Raw genomic sequence first — 25587 nt, forward strand, 5'->3', positions numbered from 1 at the left:
AGGCACACTTACAGTAGTGCTGTATGTGCCAGAGGGGGCTGACATCCCTGTGAAGAAAATTCTTTGAACACATAATACATGAAATCTGATGGCTTTCAATTGTAACCTGCACAAAGACCAATGATGTTGGTGATGTCATAGCAGCAGAATTTTTATTTGTCCAACACATTAATCATAGTAGAAAGTGGGGATGTTGGTCAGAGGACACTTTTGCCTTTATAGTCTGACCCAGACTCAAAAAAAGTCATTTTTAAATCAGGGCTCAAAGCCAAGTCTCCTTCAGTGAATACCAAACTGACATGCTTTATCACTTCACACCTCCCATTTTCTGTTCACACATTGGTTGTTAGTACAAGGTCATTGCTTGGGGCGTGTTGTGTGTTAGATTGGTAACAGACAGAGGTTACCTGGGCAGAGTGGGACTGAAGTCCATTTATCATCTTAAATTCACACCAGCACTTTTAGGAGAAATATATTGCCACATTTACAAAATATTCAATTATGACACAAAAATAAGTTCAATTTTTGTTGAAGAATGAACACTGTGTTTGTCTTCTGCTTTTATTGAGATTTTTGACACTTCCCTTACAAGGATATCAGGGAGTAATCACAAGTCAAAACTCAAATCGCTGAAGATTTAAGCTTTAATAACACAGAAAAAGGAACCACTGGCAACAAAAATACACAAGTTTCTTGTCCTCTAGTGTTTTGGATGAGGCAAAAGAAAATAAAGCCTACACGGCATTATGTTCTCACCTGAGGCTTCACAGATGCTCTTTCATGCTCTAATGGTTTCTACCAGTGTGATAGATTGAGCTCAGCAAGCGACCCCTGCCCTCAGCCACCTGCTTCCTACATGGAGATGCACTCCACTGCTTCTGTTTGTCAGAGCAAGATGAGCCGCATAATGGAAACTCATAAATGGAAACTCATAAATGGAAAAACGAAAGTAGGCTTTGCAGAATGAACATTGAAGTGTGGCTCTTTCCAATGAGTTCATTTTTATTTATTTCCACTGGCAGCAGATAGCAGGGCTCTTTGGAACGTTGGCCTTCACAGGTCTGTCTAAAGTGCAACCACTGTACTGGAAAGTGACTTGAGCTTGTTCCAGTGAGCCCAACTGTCCATATACAAATCAAGGATAAAAAATAGAGGACAATAGAATTTTAAAAAGACAATGAAAACGATGCAACGTTACAAATCATTCACATTGTTGCTGTCGTAGTGTTATTATAGCTATCCTGTCTGAGAACCAAAAGCACTTATTACATTATCTCATCAATCACAAAATCGAACATCCAGTTAACTCCTTGCACTAAATCTACTGGTTCATTTTTTTCCCAGGTTTTCCATATAATCTGTATTCCTGTGGAAAATAATTGACTTCAACACGATCAGTAAATTCCTTACTATAATTACTTATTAATTCATTCATTTCCTCGACCACTTTATCCTCACTGAGGTTGCGGGGGTGCTGGAGCATATCATAGGGCACAGGGAGACAGAAACCATTCACTAACACTCGTACCTTAAATTATGAGGATGTTATCTATCATGCAGTCTTGTAAAGGCTTCAGTAGCACAGGTATCACATTTAGTTGGCAATATGCTACAACGCTGGAGTAGTATATGACCAAAATTACCTTTGTAAATACTATTACTTTAGAGAAAGACCTATTCCGAGGAAATATCCGAGATGTGATATATAAACATTCCCGATATGGCACTTTTTTATTATATTATTTTGTAAGAACAATTTGGAATGCTCTTTTTGTTCCAAAATGATTGTTAGCCTTCAGTAGATTTGGACCAAATCTGTTGGGCCAAAACATTTCACTCAAGGTTAACCTGTCATAACAGCCATCCAAAAAAAAAAAAATTAAACACTGTTTAGGCTGGGAAAATAACAAGAGCATCATAACGGGTGCAATTTGATTGTCGTGCCTGTAGTTTTCTTGTGAATTCACTCATGAAAAATGCAAAAGGACGGTGAGTGATGTCATGGTGACTTCGGGTGGCACAAATCAAGGCTGCAAATCCATTAGAGCGTTTCCACCTTAAGGCCTTTATATGACAGCAGGACTTATATATGCTTCAGAATCTTACCCTCCCTTCTATATTATTGAACAATATCACCACTTTATCATCGTTAAAAAGAGAATTTGTTAAATAGCCTCTGTTTTAATTGTAAAGAAGAAATTCAGTTCGATTTTTTTTTCTTAAGATCATCCCGTTCCCTTTTATGACAATAAACAATTAGAATATTTACAAAATATGGCTGGCCTTCCCCCAGTGCTCATGTCGTTATTATGCACATTGGATTGATTATCACAGCAGCAAAACAAAACCAGAGTGTTCGTGGAACCAATTCTCCTCCACAACGGGAATGGCCTTTTGAACCAAAATGCATTTTCTTTCTATTAGAAGGGCACAAAGGGATTCATTTTCCTTTTTTTGTTGTGATGTGCTTTTCATATTGAGAAAATAAGCATATTTATTTAACCCTGCTGGTGTTATTACATACATGTGCTGTGCTGTACTCCAGTTTACATTCAATCACGTCACATTGGCCAGGTTCAGAGAATGAATTAATGTTTTCTAGGCGGTATTGTTTTGTTCCACATTAGTACAATAAATGTAGGCCGATAGACAGTGCAATGATTGATATGAATAAACAAATATAAACTCTTTAAGAATAGTGAATTATTCTAAAACTATCCGAGCATAAATTTACTTGTTTAATACCAAATATATTTACTAGAGTATTATATTTCTTTTTAAAGAATACATAGTGTATCAATCCCCTTCTCCATGGCCCCACACAGAAGGGAGCCTTCGAACTGAAAAGGAGTAAAACCAAGTGGAGACATAACAAATCATGGTGCCAGCACATCTGGGAGCTCTCCTTTCAATCTGTAGATTGTGTGGTATTTGCCAGCCAAACTGGTATATAACTAAGTTATCATCTTTTAGTTTGTAGCCAAAGCTGCATGGAGACATGTCATTTGACAAGAGTTTTACCGCAATTTGAAACATTTCTCTTTTCATGTTGAAGCTTTGGTTTTGTGTTCTGAACTTTAATTTGTGCGCTTTGTGGCCATGTTAAACATAATTTACTGTCTTAGATTGAATAGTACAAATTGAAGCACTTTTACAATTTATTTGGTCCTGTAATATTAAGATTATTTTCATGTGCTGTTGGTCAATTTAATCAACAATATTTGGAATGGTGTTACTGAGATACAGTGCTCAAACATAATGTGACACAGCAGGGTAATTTTAACTGCAGGACGTGACAACCTCTATAATCTGTCCGCCTGGCTTGTCAAGCACTCCGTGCATGTTCTGAAAGATATTGCATGACTACTATAACTTGTAATACAACTGGCCTCATTTTCCAAATGCTTAGTAACGATGTGCAAATCTGCATGGAAAAGGTAGAATGTTTTTGGGAAAATGGCAAGACACACCAACCTTTCCAACATTTCCAAATTCGTGCAAGGAATGCCTTGTTTTTCTTAGGATTGTCTTGATTAAATGTAATTAGAAAATAAATATTCTGTTATTGTACCATAAGAGGAATCAAAGTTATATCTGGTGCTATCCAGCTTCCCTTTGTTTGTAATGTGACTTGTCATTCATGCAGATTAATGCTTGAAGAGGTTGAAAGGTCTTAAGTAAAGGCACACAAGCATCTTAAGTGAATGTTTCAAAAGTGCTCGATCCTGCATGATTTAAGTCATTTTCATTAAGAAATATTTATCCAGCAGTATGAACGGACATGTTTTTACAATAATTTTATCGGTACTACAATGCATGTTGAGTCTATTTTACTTGTTAAAATGTTTGATTGATCAGGTCAGTGATACTTACACGCCAGTCATGTTGGGATATATTAATATATAATAATTTCCAACCTAATTTTAGGCCTTTTGCGATCTCTGAATAAATGGAATATTATTTGTCATTGTTTACCGTTTTTTTAATTTTTCCCCTTTTACAAATGATTTAATCTACACTTAGGCAATCAAAAACCTTCTTTATTCCATGCTAGTCTCAATCAACTGACTTGTGGGTTTCCTTATAGGTTCATACAGGTTAAAAGCTTTGATTATGAGAAATGTCAGCTAGGTCCTCTGTGTTGTTTCACCCCCTGACCACTCTCACCATGTGGTCCAACAGTCATGTTTTTGACTTAAGGTTAACCAGGCTAGAAGAACTTTATAAGGTTGCCCTTCTGACTGTGACAAAACTTCCTTGCACTTGAAACTAACTACTTAAGAAAGTGAAACCATTGATTATTTATTATTACTATAAAAGGTTTGATGACAAAAGTTGGACTTTGCCACAACTATTTGTAGTTCAAAACCTCAAATGTGACCAACAAATGGTGTTACATTTATAATAAGGTACTTGTTAAGATGCTGCTGCTCAATTCCCCTTTAAAACTTTTGATACAGTTCTACTTAATCCCTTTAGAACACACTAGTGTATTTAATATTGTGGTCAGTGAGTCTGCATGTTATTGTTAAGCTATGACTCTGACAGCAGCCAACAATTCACTTAGATCTGGTTCTTGGGTATCACTTTTTGTAAATACTTTTCCAGCTGTTGCCAATCCGCAACACATTGTTCAGATTGGAAACTTTCGAGTTCTTATTTTCTCTTGACTACAAGCAATGAGGTTTTACACATTTATTAATTCAGTCTCTGATTTGTCACAACATACAACAGATAGAGGTTAACGAATTGACCGAGACATTGTGGTTGACAGATGACAGGCTCAATGGTTATTTGATCCAGCAGTAAAGGAGTTATGACACACAGGGTGCAGGGTGCGGAGTCATCATTGGACAGTTGAATAGCCTTAAAATGTATTTAAATCATTTTTCTTTAAATAAGGCTTATTTCAACACTTATTTTGTAATTTAAGAAAAAAAGATTTGTTTATCTTTGTTCCAAAAATAATTTGGTCGTGGCACAACATTTGGAATATATTAGCCTAACAAAATGGAATAGTTAAAACACTGTTTATCATGTTAAATACATTTACTTTTAAATCTGCTCCCATCTGTGATTTTTGCAAACGATATGCTCCCAATTTTGTTGGTTCACTTGATATTTCACGCAAGTTTAACTAAATAACTGAGCTGTGAAAATGAGGAAATTTAGCTACATTAAAGATTTTTGGAAATCAACATTTTTACTCAAGGTTGGCTGTTAAATTTGCCCCAGAATTGGCGTTAAATGTTTCTATGTGGTCTTTAAAAGGTATTAAGATTTCTTAAATATGGTTATCTGGGTGAAACTTGAAATTCTACATACAACCACCATTAATGATGCGGAGGACTAGACACTTATCATCTTGTCTGAGGTGGTAACCAAGTCTGATGGGTCTCATTCTTTAGGTTGTGTGTTGTGCGTCGAACCAGTAATTAAATGGCCCGGCAGCATGCTAGTTTGTGCGCCAAGTGACTTCATTCTGATTAAATACATTTGTGCACTTTATTTGTAGGAATTAACTTTGGGATTAAATTTGATTTGCAGTAATTTCAATGTAATAAATGTGTCTACTGAAAGCCAGGCAAGTTGGTCTTCTGTAATTAGACCATTTTGCATTTAATCTCTAAGGATGTTGTGTTGAGCTTTACAATGGCGTAACTGTTTCAATTTGGTACTGAAAAAATCCAGACCTCTAGAGGATGTGCTATAATAGCTTGGAGGCAAAACACAACACTGAAATTATTTTCTCCTCATTTGAATACACACATTTAAAAGGATGATGGTTTTGCCTATTCAAAGAACAATATTTTGTTGAAATATTGGTGCAGTTGATGTAATAGGGTTACTAATACGGGGTGCAAATAAAGTTTTCTTTTATTTTGTGAATTCTGATCAAATATGCTCCACGTTTACTGAATAGAAAATTGGATTTTGCTCCAAATTATTTACTTTTAAGCAGTTTAAACAAATAAACCTCTTACAGCTGATGCTTCCTTTTGAAAAATCTATGATTTGCCTTGATATTATTATTAATTTGTTTGAAATCATTTGGATATTTACAGATCGGTGTGCATGAGGCAACTAAAAGAAAATTTACCCGCAGTTAATGAACATACATTACAAGTTCAGCATCAAATAACTTGAAAAACTTGGCCAGGGCCACAGATGTATCATAAGAGCCTCAAGAAGAGCCTTGTAAATCCCTTCGGATCACCCTCAAGCAATGATTGGGGTGTAATAACAGCCAGCAAGTCTCTCCAGTAAAATCTGCTCAGAGTTGAACCCCTGGGCCTCACTGACCACTTCAATGCACTTCCTATACTTTTCACGGCTCCTTTTTTGCCTCTATCAGCTTATGAGAATATAAGCAGTTTTATGGTATTGTGGTATTCATGTATTATATCTTTCTAGTTGGTCTATCATATAGAAAAAAGTTTCAAATTATTAAATTGCTCAAGTTTATAATTGGATGGGTTATGTAATAAATAAGTGTTTAATCAGCAAAAAATAGTAACGTGTACATGTAATAAAAATGTTAAATTGGTTACCAAATTTGAATAAAATTGCTACATCTTATACACGTCACAATCCCCTTGTGTTTTAATGACAAAATGATTGATCACAGATGTTTTTATTTTAATTTACTAAGATGCAAAAATGGTCTTTTGTTAAATTTGCAGAGTATGATGTCCTACAGCTGCTTTATTTGAGCTTTTGTGTTGTTTTGTCTTTCAGAGAAATAATGTCCAGCTTCTGTTGAATGTATTTCTGCTGGCAGCCTGGGGTGTGACCCTGTTGGCCTGCCGCCTCTACTGGATGGGTAACAAAACCCCAAACTTCTCCAACTCGGACAACCCAGCAGCTGACTCCTCTTCCCTTCTCACCCGGACACTGACCTTTTTATACCTACCTGCCGTCAATTTTTGGCTCCTCCTCTGCCCCAACAAACTCAGCTTTGATTGGTCAATGGACACACTACCTTTGATCAAGAGCCTCGCTGATTGGAGGAATGTTCATACACTCCTTTTCTATTTGGGATTTTTACAGCTGGCCTGGTTCAGTGTATGGAAGTGTCCAAAAGCCAAGGGCAAGGAAAGTAATGGAAAAGCCCATGTGTTTAGTAATGGAAGGAATGGGAATACCAATGGACACATTTACCAAAACCACGAACATGATGAGCATGTGAACAACTCTTGCATGACCACTCACAATAATAGTGCACAGAATAATACCAAAAATCTCCAGGAAAGCAAGACATCGCTGCCTGCCACGGAAAATGTGGTGGCATTCTCCCTTGGCCTCTTGGCTATCCCGTTCTTCCCTGCCACAAATCTTTTCTTTTATGTTGGCTTTGTGATAGCAGAAAGAGTACTTTACATCCCCAGCATGGGATTTTGTCTGCTGGTAGCCCTGGGCCTGCGGTCTTTACACATTCGATTGAGGAAGAACTCCTTAAGGACCTTGTTGGTTTACTGCAGCGCAGCATTGATTTTGCTCTTTGGAGTTCGGACGGTTTTGAGGAACCGTGACTGGGAAAATGAAGAGATGCTCTACAAGTCAGGGATTTCAGTCAATCCTGCTAAAGGTAAGTAGCTGTTAAGAAATGTGCACATGACAAATTGAATGCTTATGAGCATTAATCCTTTTAACATGATATACATAGCACTTGTCCTCACCCTATGAATGTGGAGAAAAATACAAAGCACTTAAGTCACTTTATATTAATTGTTATCTTAATATTTTCTATACCCCCAAGTTACATTTTTCACCTATGAAAAATGTATTTCGCTGCGACTTCAAACATTTTCTACATCTATATGTTGGTATTGGAAAAAAATTTGGCTTACTTTCGTACAACTATTTTTAAAAAAAATACAATTAACTTATTTCTGCTAGAAATTGACCACCATTGCTGAGGTGTAAAGTCGAGTACAATCTAACATTTTGGAAAAACAAAACTTGCAGGTTCTTCTTTTAAACGTGACATGAATGGAAAAAGTAGCTCATGCACATACTCAAATAGATCGTGCTCTTACTTCGTGTGAACAAACTAATACTTCCTGTGAACGAGTTTATACTTTGTGCGCATGAGGAAATACTTTGTGCAAACGACGTATTTACTTCTTGTAAACAAACTCATTACAGGGAGTTCATGCAGTAGAGCTGACACCCTATGTCCCGTATGAGCGCACTTTTTTGTTTACAGTCACAATTACAGCTCGCTCCAAATAACTAGTAACCATAAAACCTTTAGAATAATGCATTTACCAAGATTTGTATTAAGGCGGTGTAATTTGTGAGTCTCCATGCACTCAATGAATTTTACCCTTGTGGGTTTTTTTTCATTATTGTCATGTCTGGGGCTCCGTATTCTTTGTCTCTTGCAGCTGCTCTAAATAATTTATAGTAAAGCTGCTCCAAAATGTCTTTTCTTGATCACTATGTCTCACCGCAGAATATGTTAGTTGTTTAATTTGAACTCAGTGCCCTGACAGAACATTAAGGTTGGCGTATACAGTAATTACCTCAGCTCCAGAAAGTATTCCTCTTCTTTTTAAAGGAAATTCAAATACAAAGTAAAACAGCTGAAGCTACTTCTTGTACTTCATCTTTGGCTTTCACATGATGACCTCCGTCACTCGGAGAAGCACCACTGCCTTGGCATACGTTTATATTTGCGATTGTAAATAGCCCCTATTTTGGAAGCCAGCGCTCACAGATTTGTGTCCAAATGGTTGATCTCATCACCACTCAAATTCGAGGCGAGGCTGTGACTCATGAGGCAACCACAGAATACACTGTGTTAGCTGGTTTCTCTTTCACATATTGCATCAGAACTGAGACACGGCAGGCCGCTTGTTTTGGCCAACCATCAAGTGAACAGAACAGAAGGGACATTCTCGTTCGTCCTCGCTGAGGAAAAAAAAATCTTAGTAGTAACACCAATAGAGCCTCATCATGTTTGTCCAAAAAAGCAACCAGACAAGCTTACAATTACTATTTCTTATGGCTATATATTGTTCTGTAGGCATCAACTTACCCAAAAAGGCATCTTTCACAGAAAATAGCCTTCAGATCTTTTTGGTAATAGTAATTGTAGTGTCATCAATTATTTTTTTAAACTAAACCTGCCAGTACAGTTTATATGGACTGGATTTTAAATTGATGGGCGTACTCTTTCCCAGCTAATGTTATATTTCATAAGAGAGAATTTTTTTCCTATTCCTACATTCACTACTAATGGCATTAGTAGATAAATGGCTCAGTGGTGGTCTCCTTTTCAAACACTCTCTCCCATCCATGAGTGGCACAAAGCTCTCCCAGTGTGCCATCCCTCATCCCCATGAAGGAGCTGCAGCAGGACAGCATCCTTTTAACGGCCTAGAGGCACTCAACCCTTCAGGTTCGAGTGGCTGTGGATAACAAAAGAAATATATTTAGTTACTCTCCCCTGCTAGGCTATTCATAAAGATATTTGAAAGGTGTCATTCATGAATATTGTGACACACGTCTCCAATAATGTTCTCTTTTGGGATGTGTCAGCATGGGGCAATCTGGGAAACGTCCTTAAGAGCCAAGGCAAGATGGAGGAGGCGGAACAGGCTTACAGAAATGCTCTTTATTACCGAAGCAACATGGCTGACATGCTGTACAACCTGTAAGTGTGAATTTGATCAATTTTTCTGCTATATTTTTTGTTTGCTTTATTTCCTTTTGAAATTTAAGTGTTTTCCTTCTAGATTATTGAATAGTTCACTCACATTCTACCTTGAATTTTGTCAAGAATGGACCGTTTATTTATTTTGTCTTCAAATTCTCAAACTATGAATATCACTGATTATGCATGTTCAAACACTAAAAACAAAATTGATGATGTTATGCTGCATGTGTATTCCTACAATATACAATGAAATGTATAGCAAAGGTAGCAGTTCTGCAAGTGTTGTAGTGAATCTCTTGCGAACACATGTCCACCAATTGACTCAGTTTTAGCTCGATCAAATAGAGGCAAGTCCCCCCCTACAAGATTCATTGATCACAGTTCTATTCCCGTGGGAGTTGTCTTGCCGCCTCAGTGTATTCCCAGTGGCGTGCTTCATCTGACAGTTCTTAGTGATGTCTTGCAACCATGGGGGAATCACACAAAATACCCAGCCAATAATTGCACAACTACTGTAGAGTTTGGCTGTTTTCTTTACGATTACTGATGGAAAAGCCCTCTCAAATATATGTTAAAATCTGGATAAATAGTTGATGAAAGAATGTCAACAGAATAAAAAATATTTATTGCTCTTTTTTTCCCATTGCAGCGGTTTGCTGCTCCAGGAGAGCAACAAGTTCTCTGAGGCACTTCACTACTATAAACTGGCCATTGGAAGCCGGCCAACTCTGGCCTGTAAGTATAGGTATTGACAATCTCCAGCTCTTGTGGTTGCGGCTACACTGTGTCCAGGCAACAGTGAACACACAGTGCGGTTATTTGAGGCCGTAGGAATAGGAGGCAAAGGGCAGCAGGCCTACAGCTGGTGCTTTCAATTCAACGCCAAAAACACATGATGTCATCCATGATTAATCCTGTAAGGAAGTTCTTTCTGCGCTTGATTTGTTTTGGATTTGTTGACTGGTTTTCCTGAAATTTGATTTCCCGCTAGATGCTCGGCAGGCTCACTTTGTGATGATTATAAATGACTCCCAGTTTTACCCGAATAAATCAGCTCCCCATTGTTTTAGCCATTGGCCAATGATGGATAAATAGAAAGTCTGTCCCTTTTCCCCCTGATGTAATTAAAGATCTAATCACGATCATGGTTGGCCTTGAACACTTCAATTCGGTGTGCAATTATCTCATCTGCTAGTTGATAACAAAGGTAATTAATTATCCTGATCAGCAGATGCCATGAAAAGATTGTTATTGTCTTTTCTACTTAACTCCGCTAGTTACTGCTTAATAAGAGATGAAGTATTGCAGAAAAACGGTCTTACTTTTTTGAAATTATAATATATATATTTTTTGTTTAGTTACAATAATGGCCAACCGGAGGGTGCTTCACTTTATTTGATTAAAAGATAAGAATTTAAATGTTAAAATTCAGAGACAAAATAACAACGTGGTGTTTTATTACCTACAAATTTTTCGTCTTGTAACAATTCCAGTTAGATGTGGCAAATCTAATGAATGCATCTGAAGTCGGACTTGATTGGATTTTCTTTCAGTCGACAGAAACCTATTACTCCAGCTGCATATTGATTGCGGTCCCATAGTAGCTCTCGGAATATATGAATACATTTTCATTTAATTATTGATTCTTCATAATCCTACCACAATGTGTTGAGAGTTACAGTAGAATGTTAGTTATTTCCTCCTCCTTATAATGCAATCAATACAGTTTTTTTATCTCTTTTGTCACCTGCAACAGCTGCCTACTTGAACACAGGCATCATTCTGATGAACCAGGGTCGCCTGGATGATTCCAAGCGAACCTTCCTGACCTGTGCCGAAATCCCAGATGAGAACCTCAAAGACCCTCACGCCCACAAGAGCTCAGTCACCAGCTGCCTTTACAACTTGGGGAAGCAGCTACACGAGCAAGGCCAACAGGAGGTGATGATTTAATACTACTTTTTGCAGTTACACTAACCAAACACCTAAGGTACACACTCATTCTAAGATCAAATACTTCACTTCATCAATGTTTGCATTGTACTGTTAAGAGTAAAACATTTAAAAGAGTTGCGATCAAACATTCAAGAATTAGGAACAAAAAAAAATAGTATAGTTTGTTCATTCTTAAGGAGAACAAAGGAAGAATTTGCTTTTACCTGCAGATGGTAAAATCTAATTTACACAACAGCTTAAAGTAACTCTTAAGGGAATGTGTTCTGTGCACATTTTCCGTAATTACCTGTTGAAGGATATGTTTCGAGTAGTTAAACTACTTCTTTTGTTTCCAAACCCCTAAAGACTATCAGAGATATCTTTCCATTTCTGCACATTACCACTGTGCAGGAGCACTGGTGCTGCTGGTTGAAAGGGGTCTAAAGCAGGATTCCATTTCACTTTGAAGAAAGAGAGCTGACTGAAATCTGACCTCTTGACCACTCCATTAGGTTCAGCAAAAAAATGCTTCCAAACCCTTTGACCGTTTAATTTGTGGGGAACTCTGAGGTGATCCGCTGCTTTCATACACAGGATATGAAAGCAAACTCCGGTCATCCTAATAACCGTGACACCGAGCAGACCATTCCTTCCTCCTCCGCTCTTTATCACCCAGCCTCTACCAAACTCCAATTCCATGCTTTAAATTGACTGAAAGCGACCCGAGCTCCAGTCAAAGCAAACTTCCGACACCTTCTTTCCTTCTATGTGTCATTCACAGGAGGCCCTCTCTGTCTTTAAACAAGCAATACAAAAAATGCCAAGGCAATTTGCACCGCAGAGCCTCTACAACATGATGGGTAAGAACTACTTTTTCTTTCAACTCCCAAAGGGTGGCAGCTGTTGTTTTTCACTTTAGAGGAAATAACACTCAGTGGAACCAAGGCTAAGAGGTTAAATTAGGGAGGATTTCAGTTGGTGATAAATACACAAGTACAGCGGACCCACACTATTGACCCAACTGCGACTTAAAAAGCAATTCTCAATGTAATTAATTGCATTCAAAGTGTTTTAAGCCCAATACATTTTTAAAAAAATCAAATTAACAGTCAAAAAATATTAAATATAAAAATTCTAAATATAAAAAAATATGACTGAACAACTTCAAAGAAACTGAAGAAAAAAAGGAAAATTAGGCCTCATTAGACTATATTAGACTATTATAGAATATTGAGTAAGCGGAGATAAAGAGTCAAAAAGAGTTATGCACTGATTGAAATTGGAATGCTTGGAATGCCATGCACAACACACAATTCTAGCCACAACATCCTGGAAGATATGATGTGTGTTCTAGTCACTATCTTGCAATATGTTCTTTTTTTTGTTGACAAATTGGTTTCAGTTTCCTCAAAAACGCAATGGAGATATGTCATAGAAGTTTTATTTTGCAGTTGTGAAGGAAAGACGTGCACACCTGCTTGTTGTAATGTAAATAATAGATAGTGGTACATTTAAATAAAAGTACTCTAAAAATTCTATTATTTCCTTCACAGCTAGCAGTCTTGTTAGTGTCCAGCTGTAGAGCAGCTGTTGCACGCTCGGCTTCTTTTTCTGCTCCCTTTTTTCTTCTCTCTCCTGCCTCATGCTTTTCTGCCTCAACACTGATCCGTCTGTGAGCCAGACTTTGTCGTGCCACTGCACTGCTGATTTCTTGGTGACAAGCAATTTGAAAGAGCTTCTGAGACGATGTCAAAATGTTGATGAAAGCTCAATTTGCCATGAAGGAACAGCTTAGTAAGGGAGACTACAAATCTTTCTTTTTTTTTTTCTTTTTTGAGGAACATAGTGTAGTGTCCCCTCGTGAGCTGAATTTGCACAACTGGCACACCTGCTCGTAACTGTTTTTAAGTTTGTTTCCTGTGCTGCTGTATGTCAGTTGCCAATGAGCAGACCTTTCATCTCATGCACTGAGCTGGGTCTACTCCACAGCTCTCTGGTGACCCAAGGAATTTTACTTGCTTGGTATACTGTACCTTTATAATTCAGCTAGTCTTGGGATATTTGGTCTAGAAAATGGATGGATAGAGTTGATATCTTAAATTAATGTTAAGCATATTTATGACGTCATTCTTTTCATCTGTGCGTTACTTCATTCATGCATAATGCAAACTGTGACTGCACATTCAAGAAGTGTACATATGTGAATATTTGCTGTCACCTGTTGCTTATCATACTTCCTTATCAAAGGAAGAATTACTTGTAATCCTGTTCGAATTAAAGTCTTAGTCCAATTCAAATTGTTTGACAATGGATCAGAGTTGAGCAGCTGCGTATGCAAACCGTGTCAAAAACTCAACTCAAGTGTTAACACCTGCAGATGCGCCAAACCTATTTCCCTAAATGCATTCTGAACCATGTTGTGTAGAATTACCACACAATGCTGTCAAATTCCTGCAATAATACAGGCGGCACCCGATGGCTTTGGTTGAGTGTCTTTGTTTTTTCAGGTGTGAATGTCTGTTGCGGTGGCGTCAAATATGGTCTGGCATTACACTCCTCAAACGAACACTAAACAGTCTATTCGCACTAGAACTCAAAACTTTTGGTAGCAGAGGCTTAGTGTTAATGTGGCGTTTTAAATTTAGCGTTCAATTTACAGCCCAAATTAATAGAGATCTAATCTCTTTGCATCTGAGGTTGCTTTTTTCATCCTGGCACTCTATGGTAGTGCAAGCCGCAGATGTGTAATTTCCTAACCTTTGACAGATTGAACTCTGACCTGATCCCTTCCTTTTCTCTCACAGGAGAGGCCTATATGAGACTAAACAAACTGACTGAAGCCGAACACTGGTACCGAGAGTCCCTGCGAGCCAAGCCGGACCACATTCCTGCGCACCTCACCTACGGAAAACTCCTGGCGACAACAGTAAGCCTACTCCTGCCTCTCTTTGGTTTGGCCTTTAAAGCAATGATTATGTTACCGATGAAAGAAATCATGACAAATTGCGCTTCTCATGAGTGAAGTCAAAAGCAAAAATAGCTGAACACAATACACTCAGAGGGATTCTGCTGACAGTTTGGCCACTGCTTCCTAGAAAAATATTTCCCTTGACTGAAATTAATTTAAAAAAAAACTTTCATTGTTCTACATCTTCAATCATTATTTATCCACATCTACAAATCATGACTACATGATAATGACTAAGCAAACTGATCAACTAATTTATATGTTCATAACTATGCTTATTGTTGGTAATTGTGTAGAGCTCTCTTACAACATGTTGTCTTTATATCTTATGGAAAGTCTTGCCAAAAGATTGTAACCTATTAGTTGCAAAGTTGAATCCAGCGCCATATTTTTCCACTTTTTCCCTTGTGTACTTATAATGACTCTGGACTTCCAATCTGTCATAGATTTAGCAGTCTGACTCCTTAGCGAAAGGAAATAATTGTGTGCTGGACCCCAGTGTGCATCTGGATTTCTTCTGAAGGACTAAAAACCTCCTGACTGTTAAACCTCATTTACCATACAAATGCCATCCTGAATTTTATGTCTTTCTATAATTATGAACTTTGTCAAAGTGGTCACTTTGCAAGGATCGCATTGCCATTTACTGTGGAAAAATAAGTATTCAAGCAGAAGCATTGAATTTTATCCACTTAAAGTCATCATTTTGTTGTGGGTCCCACAAATATGGCAAGTCAGTTTTAATTGTGTTATATCAATTCGAGGTCTAGATTTGAAAAGTATTCAGTTTTTATCTCAATTGAATTGACTATTTGTCCAACTGTCCTTTATTATGATTGTTATAAAAAATATTGTTGTTTTTTTCCTCGCACACAGTCAGAGAACAACAAAAAAGTGCAACAGACATACGCTGTGAAGATGCTCAGTATATGTGACAAAAATTGCATTTTATTCAAGAACCTGTTGTTGAGTTGAGTTGACAGTTCAAACCTTAAGGGATTCATTTGGATAGATTTTGACAATGATGGGTTGAAACTGAAGTTTGTAATACTAGTATGATTGTATTAGTGCCAACACTGAAGGAAAGGTAATTATTAAGGCTTGACCAATGTGGCATGTGTGTTCTTAATGAAACATCTAAAAGTCTTTGTGCTTGTGAGAGTGATTCAATGCCAGCAGCCCGGCCATCTATCACCGTCACTTGCTTAACCTCCTGTGGCAAAATTACCAACAATAAGAATGCTCCAGATGTGCTCTGGGTAGTTGAGGTAGAGAGCCAAGAGTCTGCAAGATTACACTTGGTGGCAGATCATTATGGGTTGATCGAAGGGAAGACATGAGGTACAGAGTTGGTAGAGTGAAGACTGAATTGTAGCTATCGCTTGTCGAGAAGAAAGAGGAAGAGGTAATTTAATCATTGCACCTCTTTGGCCTGACCACTACAACACACACACCTCCACATTACCTTAGGGATTAGAACGTGTGTCAAAATACCAAGAGAACAGTTTTTTTTCTCTCTATATACTCTCTTCTCCAACAGTTAATAAAAGTCAGGCTTCATCCAAGGAGCCCTGTGCTGTTTCTCTGACATTATCCAGAGATTTGAGGTGTCTTGCACCCACCATTAAGTGCAGCAAATCTATGAAAAACGATGATGGTGCCATATTGTAAAAAAGAAGAAATAAATGGAAAGAGTCAGTAATTTTTGGTCTTAGCTGCATCATATCTGATCCAGATTCTGTTCACCTAAAGTCCCAATATCTTGGAATTTTACACACTTACAAAATGATAGAATCTTGTTAAATTGGATTAAAAACTGATCAAGATACAAACAAATCATTCATTATTGAAATTGCACTATAGATATTTTATGTAACATTGCGCCACCCGACTCATTTAGGTGCGGCCAACCGCTCGGTGGGGGTAGGAATCTGAATGCGAATGGTTGTCTGTCTTTCTGTTTGCCCTTCGGCTGACTGACAATCTAGGTTATAGTCTGTTTTTCACCTGAAGTCAATTGGGAAAGCCTCCAGCAATCCCGCAACCCTTCCAAGGATACGCGGCACGGATGATAAATGAATTGTGCCTCTCCATAGTTGGAAAACGTGATGTAAGGAGAGATATGGCTAGAAAGCGTATGAACAAAAGGAAATGGTAGACTTTACTACTACTATCTGGAATACTACAAAATCTATTCATGCTCATGACAATAAATTTCTGTTGTCCTGTTGTAGTACAAAAATTGAATAAATGATTGAAACAGCAGCGGCGACCACATGGTTTGGGTATAAATGCTTTTACAATCAAATATTCTATCCATATGCAACATTTCAGTATCAATACTTTGATACTTTTTAATGTTTTGGACGACACCACCATATACACTATAGATTTTTTTTTTTATTTAACGAGTTCCATCTGATAAATTATATCAGGTAGTGTCACAAGCCACATCTTCCATCAACTTCAGTTTGTGAGAGTGAAAGCTTTATTCTGGGATTGAGCAAATACACACACACACATGCCTTCGTCATTATAAAATCATCAACTTGTCAAAAGTCAAAATGAAACTACACAGAGATGACCATTTTACAAATGGAACCGTAAATTGACTCCCAGACATAGCCATACACTGAGTACAATCTGCTCTGGCTTGATTTTTCTGTAACGGGAACTCGCCACATTTGTATATTTACATTGCCACAATTCTTGGAATCTGCTGTTCACTAAAAACTTTACTGCCATTATTACTAATCTTTGATTGGATGGTGCCAAAATAAAGTGCTCTATATAAAGTGCATAAGGACTTTGTAAATGCCATATTCAGGCTAGGCTTATTGTCCTTTCAGTCTAATTATGACTGCCTTATTCTTTTTAAACCCAGCTATTATGGATGGTTGCTTTTTGTGGTTTGTTTGATCAGATGTCATCTGGTGCCTGAATGATCTCACACATTTTCATGTCCCAGCTTCTACTCCTATTGGCCTACTGCATTTCTTTGTTAACTTTGATTGAAATTTCAAAGTCGCAATGGTCTTTACAGTGGCTTTTGTTTGTAATTGCATCCTGTTAATTTGAAGCGACACTGGCACATGTGCTTTGCACGTTTGTGTTCCCAATATTTACATGAATTTTATAATTTAATCCTAACTGAGAACAGTAGTTAATATTGGTTTTTTCGAAGAAAAATATGTACAGAGAAGTTCAAAACATTACCACAAGGCATGGAAAGGACTTTTCTGCACGCTGCTGACTATTGAGCTACCATAGGAATACAGTTCATGGATATTCTGAATTCTGAAAACTGTTTTTGTTAAGCCTCCTGAAGATTCCTTCAAATTCCTGAAGGCAGAGTTCATTTTCTTAGTACCCACTTTCCATTGCCCAACCCAGAAGTTCAGATACACGCCAGCAATCTGTGGTTAAATTCTGCAAGTGTTATTTGCACTGATCAAAGTATATAATAAATGAACCTTAGCCCTCTTTGGTTGGTTACCTCAAGAGTGACCACACGTAGAATATTGTATGTTGACATTTGACACATGAGCCTAGAGAAACAGCAACAGTGGATGTGCATTTTTAAAGATTTATTGTTAAAGTGAGGCTGCGGCTTAGGGAGATACGTTGGGAATACACAATGATATTTTGACTGTTGAGTTGGCTGTGGTATTATTGGACTCAATAGCAATTGAAACAGCAATAATGACACAGTGCTTAATCTGTCTCAGGGGCAGAAATCAGAAGCAGAGAAGTACTTCTTGAAGGCCATCCAGCTAGATCCCACAAAGGGCAACTGTTACATGCATTATGGTAAGTAGTCATTTGTTTCCACAACTTTATTTGAATTTATCTTGATCCCATCCTTATTTTCCAAGTAGCACACATGTATTGCATTCTGCCTTTGTCATTTTAGGCAGAAAGCCAGTGTGTTTGTAAAAAAGCATGCATTTTAAAACCTGGCCTGTGTACAAAAGCTTTAGAGCTATCCACTCTTAAAAGACCCATGCCACTTTTTTTTTAGATATGAATTTGTCTGACCTTGGTAGTGATCGCCGTCTCTCTCACTTAAAACTCACTTTTCCTGTTATGTACCTGAATACAATACAATTATAATTATTAAATGCTTTAGAATATATCCTATAAGAAATTCAGCCCAAATATTCCTCATTTCCTTCTAAGGTTAGCAAGGTTTCAGCAAGTATGCAACCGTTGCAGATGTCAATTTTTAATCCCGGGCTCAATTTGAATCATGTAATGCGGAACAATAGTGAAATGTGGATTTTGATGGCTTAGGATCCTTCAAATAAATTCTCAGTTGATTATTTGGCAAAAAAGATTTACAGGGTTATTCACCTCTACATAAAGGTTTACAGGGTGATTCATTCCCTCTAAGTCCTTCCAGTACAATAACTTCAGTCAAGCTGTATTTCTTTTTACAGTGTATAGTCTGTATTCCACAGTTAATTAATCTGAACAAATGAGGATTTTCTTGATAGTTGTTAGTCTATTTGACAGAATATATGTATAAAAATAGATATAGAATTTAAGCCTGTCAAGGTTCCCTCACTTGAGCACCACTTTGTCGGTAATATTTTTCTTAGGAATTCCCATCTGTAATTTTACAATGAAGTGCTGTTCTCTGTTGGGCTTCCAGGTCAGTTTTTGTTGGAAGAATCGCGGTTGCTGGAAGCAGCAGAGATGGCACAGAAGGCAGCACGGCTTGACAGCGGCGAGTTTGATGTGGTCTTCAGTGCTGCTCATATGCTCAGGTGCGTGGTTCCCTCAACTGTATATATAGTCCATTCCTTCAGTTGGAAGTGGAGGCTGTGTTAAGTAGAGTGACGTATGCATGTCTGCCTGGTTTCTACGATTGCCTAGACTGCACTTTTTTAATCGTCTTCTGTGGTTGCAGTGTACTAGCTGAGCCTCAGTGAGCTTTTCAGCTGTATATTTTTCTATGCATTTTCTCGCTTTCCCTTGCCACTTCTGCTTTGCAGGACCAGGCTCAAACTTGTAAATAAAAGTGTAATGTTAAGATGAGGGCTCAGAACAATTAAGTGTTTGGTGACTGTCAGGGTTTTTTTTTAATACGTACAAGCAAAAAAAATGATTTAGGTGGAAATTCCAAACATGGAAGGCGCATTAATCGTATGATATAATATATCATCCAATGTTTGACTAAGCCGAGTAAAACAACTTCATTGGATATAGCTCTAAAGCAATAAATTTACACTTTGCTTGACATGCCTGAACTCCACTATGAGAAATTTGATTTTAAATTGTTTATACTGTTTGTACCTTAACACATTTGTTGCCGCTGACAGCAATAGAAATCAAAGCAGGCAGTAGTTTAGCTTGGTCTCCGGAGGGTTTTTAACACTTACATATTGAGCGTTTTTCATACCCATTTCACCGACACACTCCGTCTCACTCTAAACAATTTTCATAAATGGAGAACCTTGTCTTAGTTTGCACACAATATAAGTGTGTCAGACTTGGAAACCTACAGACTAGGATCTTTCTAATGAGAGCAGATATATTTTTAGTTGAATAAAACATCCTCAAAAGGTAGGGATACATATTTTCTTTAGTCCAAAGCCAATTAGTTCATCCAGTTAGTTTGTCCGGTGATTTATATCCATTGTGAGGATATAAACCGTCTGCGAAACAAGATGTTTACATACAATCATTTAGTCAGTATTTAATCGTCTCCTTATTTTTTCATACTAACTTCGTATGTCTAAAGAGTAATTGTTTGTGGGTTTTTTTCAAACAGTCTCATACATTCCGTTCTTCACAGCGGATTGGCAGTGGTTATAAGGTTCCCTATTGCCTTAAAAGCTGTTTTAATAGTCTGCCAAACGGAGCAATGGGTTGAAGTAGAAATCTGTTTTCTTTTTTTTTAATCTGTTTCCCTACAAAAAAAAATATTTGGTTGTGATTAAATATAAAACTCATTCATTTATAATAATCTCTGGCATCTCTGTCTGCCTGTATATAAATTGATCTTCGAACTACATGATTTTTTAGGTCAAAACAAAAACTACTTTGTTGTATCGTTACTACCAGCTTGCATTCAATGCAAGGTATCCTTTGATTAATTTTGTATGGTGCAATAAGAGTTTGGGAGCCACGACCTATTACACGATGCCTCTCAGAACCCTGTGGACGAATATTGCTGTTAAGTTTTTGAGGCTGTCAATGGAAACCTGCTTTTTGTTAAAATGCCCTTTTACCTGAAATCTTATAAAGCCATTGAACTTGTAATTGACCACAACAGCCAACATGAAAGGCAACCTCCTTTGATCACCAGGGAAGAAGGGCTCTACCAGCAGTCACGAGCGCCTCACTGTCCTTGACTTTGTTAAAAATAGCCAGTTTCAAAGTGCCAATTGTTAACATCGGTGAAATGCAGGGAGTTGGGTTTTCGCAGAGAATTGCGAATTGAGATGAATTGCGTTGACATTAAATGTAAACAGATAACAAGAAAGTTAAAAGCTAAAAAATTGTATTTATTTGAAATGTTACCATCACAGTTTGTAGCAACTGGTACTGCACGTTGCTTTGAGTCCTGACCCCAAGACTTAATTTGCAAAAAAAAAAAAAAAATTATGTGCGCTGTACAGCACGGATAAGATGTTATCTAAGAAAAAATCCAATCAGATGGAAATACACTATCAAATTAGAAACATGGAGCCAAATGGACCGACTGTATTCATCCCTCATGTTGTCCCCTGCATTATTTTCTCTGTAACCCCCTTGCAACCGTCAACACCGCAGGTTGAAGGCCTCCTTGGAAAATGGGAGTCATAAAGATGAAGAATGACTGCAGTTTTCTCTTTTCCCTTTTTAGACAAGCCAGCCTGAATGGAGCAGCTGAGAAGTATTACGGCCAAGCTGCAATCTTGAGACCCAATGTGAGTACAAACTTATGCTAATCGTTATCACCATCATAGGGGATGGTGGGTTATTACAGACTTGTGTATCATCAGTCATCTCAAGCATAATATGGCCCATTGTGCCTCCATTATCATTGTATCTCTGAGGATTTTAGAATGCTGGTAAGCCTGATGGTCCTTTGGCTTCTCACCAGCTTCAAAGGACAGCCAGGTAATGATGGCAAGCAGTCATGGTAATAAGACCTTGACAGATTTAGAATAGGTCTACTGTGGATTTTAAACTCAGACCTTTAAGTAAGATTCTGTTCATGGCGGCAGGAAAATAGGTTTGCAATAAACTATAACGATTAGCTATAATGCAACACAATGTTTTATAGAGATAGCAAAGTTTAATACATGCTAAATGACTGCCGGACGATTTGTAGATCTCGAAGTGGACTTTAGGAGCATTAGGTAGAAACTTTTAATGGAAATAAATGATTGAATCTATCTTCTTCAATGTTCAGTGTGTCTTTACTCTGACCATGTCTTCTTCAGGTGTTTAGTGGATTTCCCAAAGGGCAGAAGTGTATTGTATAAACAGTCTTCTCTTTTCTCTTGCATTTGATGGATTTTGTCCCAATGTCTTGCCTTTCCCTCTCGCAAAGCAGAACAGAAATCATGATAGGATTCTTTTATTCTTATTGAGCCAACAAAATTTAATTTCACACCAATTCTTTCGATGAGCACGTTGTTGTCTTGGGCAGGCTAATGTGCTGCCCATCTGGATCTGCCTTTGCTGCTATAAGACAATTTTTGGGGGAGGATTAGGCAGCAGAGAGGTTGCAGAGCTGCAGGAAATGAGTGGGGGGAAAAACTGCCTATTGACGGGGGACGTTTGCTGACTGCCGCATGTGCTGCTACAGGGTAAGGGGAAAAATGCAGGAGGATGGTTATAAATCAAAGACATCTTATGAATGAAGCAGAGCGTGGAAGATTTTTGGCTGAGCTTAGCTGAAAGGATTTACCGGTGAGTTGAGGAGGGAGTTTAACTCAGGACTTGATATGCTTTGCAACTTATTGTTATTGGTTTGTCAAGTGTGTTTCATGTTACTTAATGTATTTTTGAATAGGGACCAACAAAAACAAAGTTTTTGACAGAATCCATATGAAATAAGGACAATCGGTTGTGGTTGAGAAAATGAATGAGAATTAAAATTTGCTTCTCAAAAAACAGACACAGATAGTATCAATTTTACATTTCCAATCACTTAGTCACTTGCCAAAGACTTGGTACCCATTTATAGGTTGCAACAGCAGTGATTTAGGGGCGTGTTATAAACTTTTGACCTGAAGTTTGTGATTCCAGGCCAGAAAACATGTACAACTCTACATGGGAAAAGAGTGCCAGAGAGGCCGAGCCATACAGTTTTATGACTATTTTTTACAATGTTAGCTTGTTGAGCATTTCAAATGTGTATGTATTACACTTCTTAGGTAAAGATACGTAAAACTAATGTTTAAATAAATGTGATATTTGTTTTTGCCCGGCGCCCATGCAGTTAGAGTGTCGCCCTTGGAGTTCTGAGGTTAAGGGTTGGCTATACAATAATCACATGCAATTTTGTAAATATGATTCCTTATAGACCTAATAGTACGTGATTGTGCTGGCGCTACTGGTGAATTCCCTTGCGGTAAAAGGCTTTTTTTCTCTCAATGGCAGGAAAGAAATCTAAATGCAACACATATTGAGCCTACATAACCTTGGTTTCTTCATCTCTTCTGTCACCGTATTTTAGTATCCCGCCGCCTTGATGAACTTGGGAGCCATTCTTCACCTCAATGGGAAACTTCAAGAAGCTGAAGCCAATTACCTCCGAGCGCTGCGTCTCAAACCAGATGACGCCATCACCCAGTCCAACTTGCGTAAGTTGTGGAACATTATGGAGAAACAAGGTTTGAAGACCACCAGCCCATGAGCTCTTGAATGGCTTGCTCGCTCATCTCACTGATGTAGAAGAAAGGCCTCGAGGGCGTTTGCAAAAGCAGAAAGGGCTTGATAGTTCCTGGTTTGTGGTATCTGCTGATACCTCGACCGCTGACACAAATGTTGGAGTTTTAACCTGAGTGTAGCTCCTATTTTACTAACTAATGCACTTGAAATGAAGGTGGGAATGTGGTTCTGTCCTTCAACATTGGGAATGAATTTGACTGCGTGTGATGGTGTTCGCCATTGTGTTTTAATATGGGCGATATTTGATCGGTCATTGAAACACAAAAGTTTGAAGAATGCCAGCCAAAACATTGATAGCTAATAATTGAAATGTAATTTCACAAGAAATATACCATCAATATATGCGATAACTGTGATTTTGGGTTTAAAAGGAATTAATTTATTTGCTGTTGCAGCACCGATGCTAAGAAAACATGTCTGTTGCCAATCACTAAATTAAAAGAGGGAAGAGTGGGATGAACAGTATATGATATTTATTGCGCCTTCTGATAAAAATAGTTAAGACTTTTTACAGCAGTACAAGTCTGCACTGCTATAGAAATCAAGTCGTAAAATAGGATGCTATAAATGGAAAAACAAATGACCTTCCCATGGAAGTTGTACTCAACTTAAGGACTGCTCTGGGAGTCTGGCTGACACCGCTTCCCACACGTCACAAGATTTTTTTATTTAATAAGTGAAGGAATTATTAGCCAAATACAAATCTATAACCATGATGTCTTTAACATTAAAGGACGCAAAGACAAATTAGATGTTTTCATCATCATCTTTGTCTTGGATTCACCTAATTTGCGCGTTTGTATAAAATAAATCTTAATATATTCCCAAATTGTGTGTTGTAAACTGGGACTTCCACAGGGAAAAGTAGTCTGGCAAATAATGATTTGTTGGTTGGTTTCACTCAGTTTGTTTTTTTCCCTTTTTTTTGTAATGTGTTAGTGTTGTTCATGGACTGAACTTCCACCTGTTGTTGTCAAGGTAAATGAAGTGAAACTGCACCATCTGTGAATGAAGAAAGTGTACACAATTGGTAGTAATCAGTTACAAGCACTTAGACTAATATGACACTTTTCTACTGTATGGTACCAGGTGCATTTGGGGGCAATCACTTTTACGTTTAATGTGCAGTGTTTACACCAACCACACATAGTCTTGAAAAATTGCCTGTTATCTCATTTTGACCATTTTTATTTGTCAAAAGCCAGTATAACATGATACTAATTTTTGAAAATACAATTTCTGGTTCCAGTGCACAGCAGCCTACAGGAATAAGTGCAGTGGAAAAGCGTCATTCATTGTAAGTTATTGTATTGTTACCATATAAACAGAACCAGCCGGGACTGTGTTTTCCTCACTTAAGGAAGAACATATATATCGGATTTAAATCCATTGAATCCATAGACGTACAGTTTTGTGATAGTGTCGTTTTGAATGTGCTCATCTGAATTTTGATGTGTTTATGCTGATTTCGCACAAGATTAGTACATTTCTAATCACATTCCCTCCCAGCCGCTCACATTCTGTAGTCACAACATGTTTCAATCTCATGTACAGCTTTGAGCTAAGTCTGCTAATTGCTTGAGTCAAGTGTCCCACATTTTCTCAACTCAGGGATCTCAAGCTTTGCGTTATTGCAGAAACAATTTCTCGCAGAGCTAAATTATAGATTTATTTTTTAATGCTGTTCTATATGTATATATTATTGAGATTTGTACACTTTCTCTCATTTTTTTGTAAAAAAAAAATGGTGCGGATTAGATATTTTCCACAATGTTGCTTTTCTCGCCCTAATAAATGTATGCTTTCATGCATTAGATTTGTTTGTTTGTTTGTTTTGGGGCATTTTTCCCCCTCAACATTAATTGGGTAACCTTGCAAGCTGTGAAAATGCTTTTACACTACATTTAGGGCTGCCTGGCCTGCAAATTTGTTAAAGTATACCATAAAAATAACAGTAATGGATCTCCTCTGCTTTGATCTTAGAGCATCAAAGAAGACATAAACGTTTCCATATGACGAAGGTAGTGCCTTTCCACATGTGGCATACAGTGTAAACCAGGTATGACCTTGTGGCGCTGCTTGTACTCCATGTAGTGGAATACACAGAAGCTGCTCATACTGTCCAGTG

At 37.7% G+C, this 25587-nt stretch overlaps 1 protein-coding gene across 2 annotated transcripts in view; it reads left to right on the forward strand.

Annotated features, from left to right (window-relative positions):
* Positions 1-25273, forward strand: part of LOC144215822 (protein O-mannosyl-transferase TMTC2-like) — a 49060-nt gene extending 23787 nt beyond the window's left edge. For both annotated transcript variants that reach the window (XM_077744978.1, XM_077744979.1), the window contains 10 exons: positions 6739-7588; positions 9547-9661; positions 10314-10399; positions 11421-11605; positions 12381-12459; positions 14404-14525; positions 18296-18377; positions 19222-19336; positions 21421-21484; positions 23245-25273. In XM_077744978.1, coding sequence (XP_077601104.1) covers positions 6739-7588; positions 9547-9661; positions 10314-10399; positions 11421-11605; positions 12381-12459; positions 14404-14525; positions 18296-18377; positions 19222-19336; positions 21421-21484; positions 23245-23424 — 1878 coding nt within the window. In that variant the 3' untranslated portion in view covers positions 23425-25273. The remainder of the gene's footprint in view (positions 1-6738; positions 7589-9546; positions 9662-10313; positions 10400-11420; positions 11606-12380; positions 12460-14403; positions 14526-18295; positions 18378-19221; positions 19337-21420; positions 21485-23244) is intronic.
* Positions 25274-25587: the final 314 nt, after the last annotated feature.

The sequence above is a fragment of the Stigmatopora nigra genome, chromosome 22 (genome assembly GCF_051989575.1).
Source record: "Stigmatopora nigra isolate UIUO_SnigA chromosome 22, RoL_Snig_1.1, whole genome shotgun sequence".
NCBI lineage: Eukaryota > Metazoa > Chordata > Actinopteri > Syngnathiformes > Syngnathidae > Stigmatopora > Stigmatopora nigra.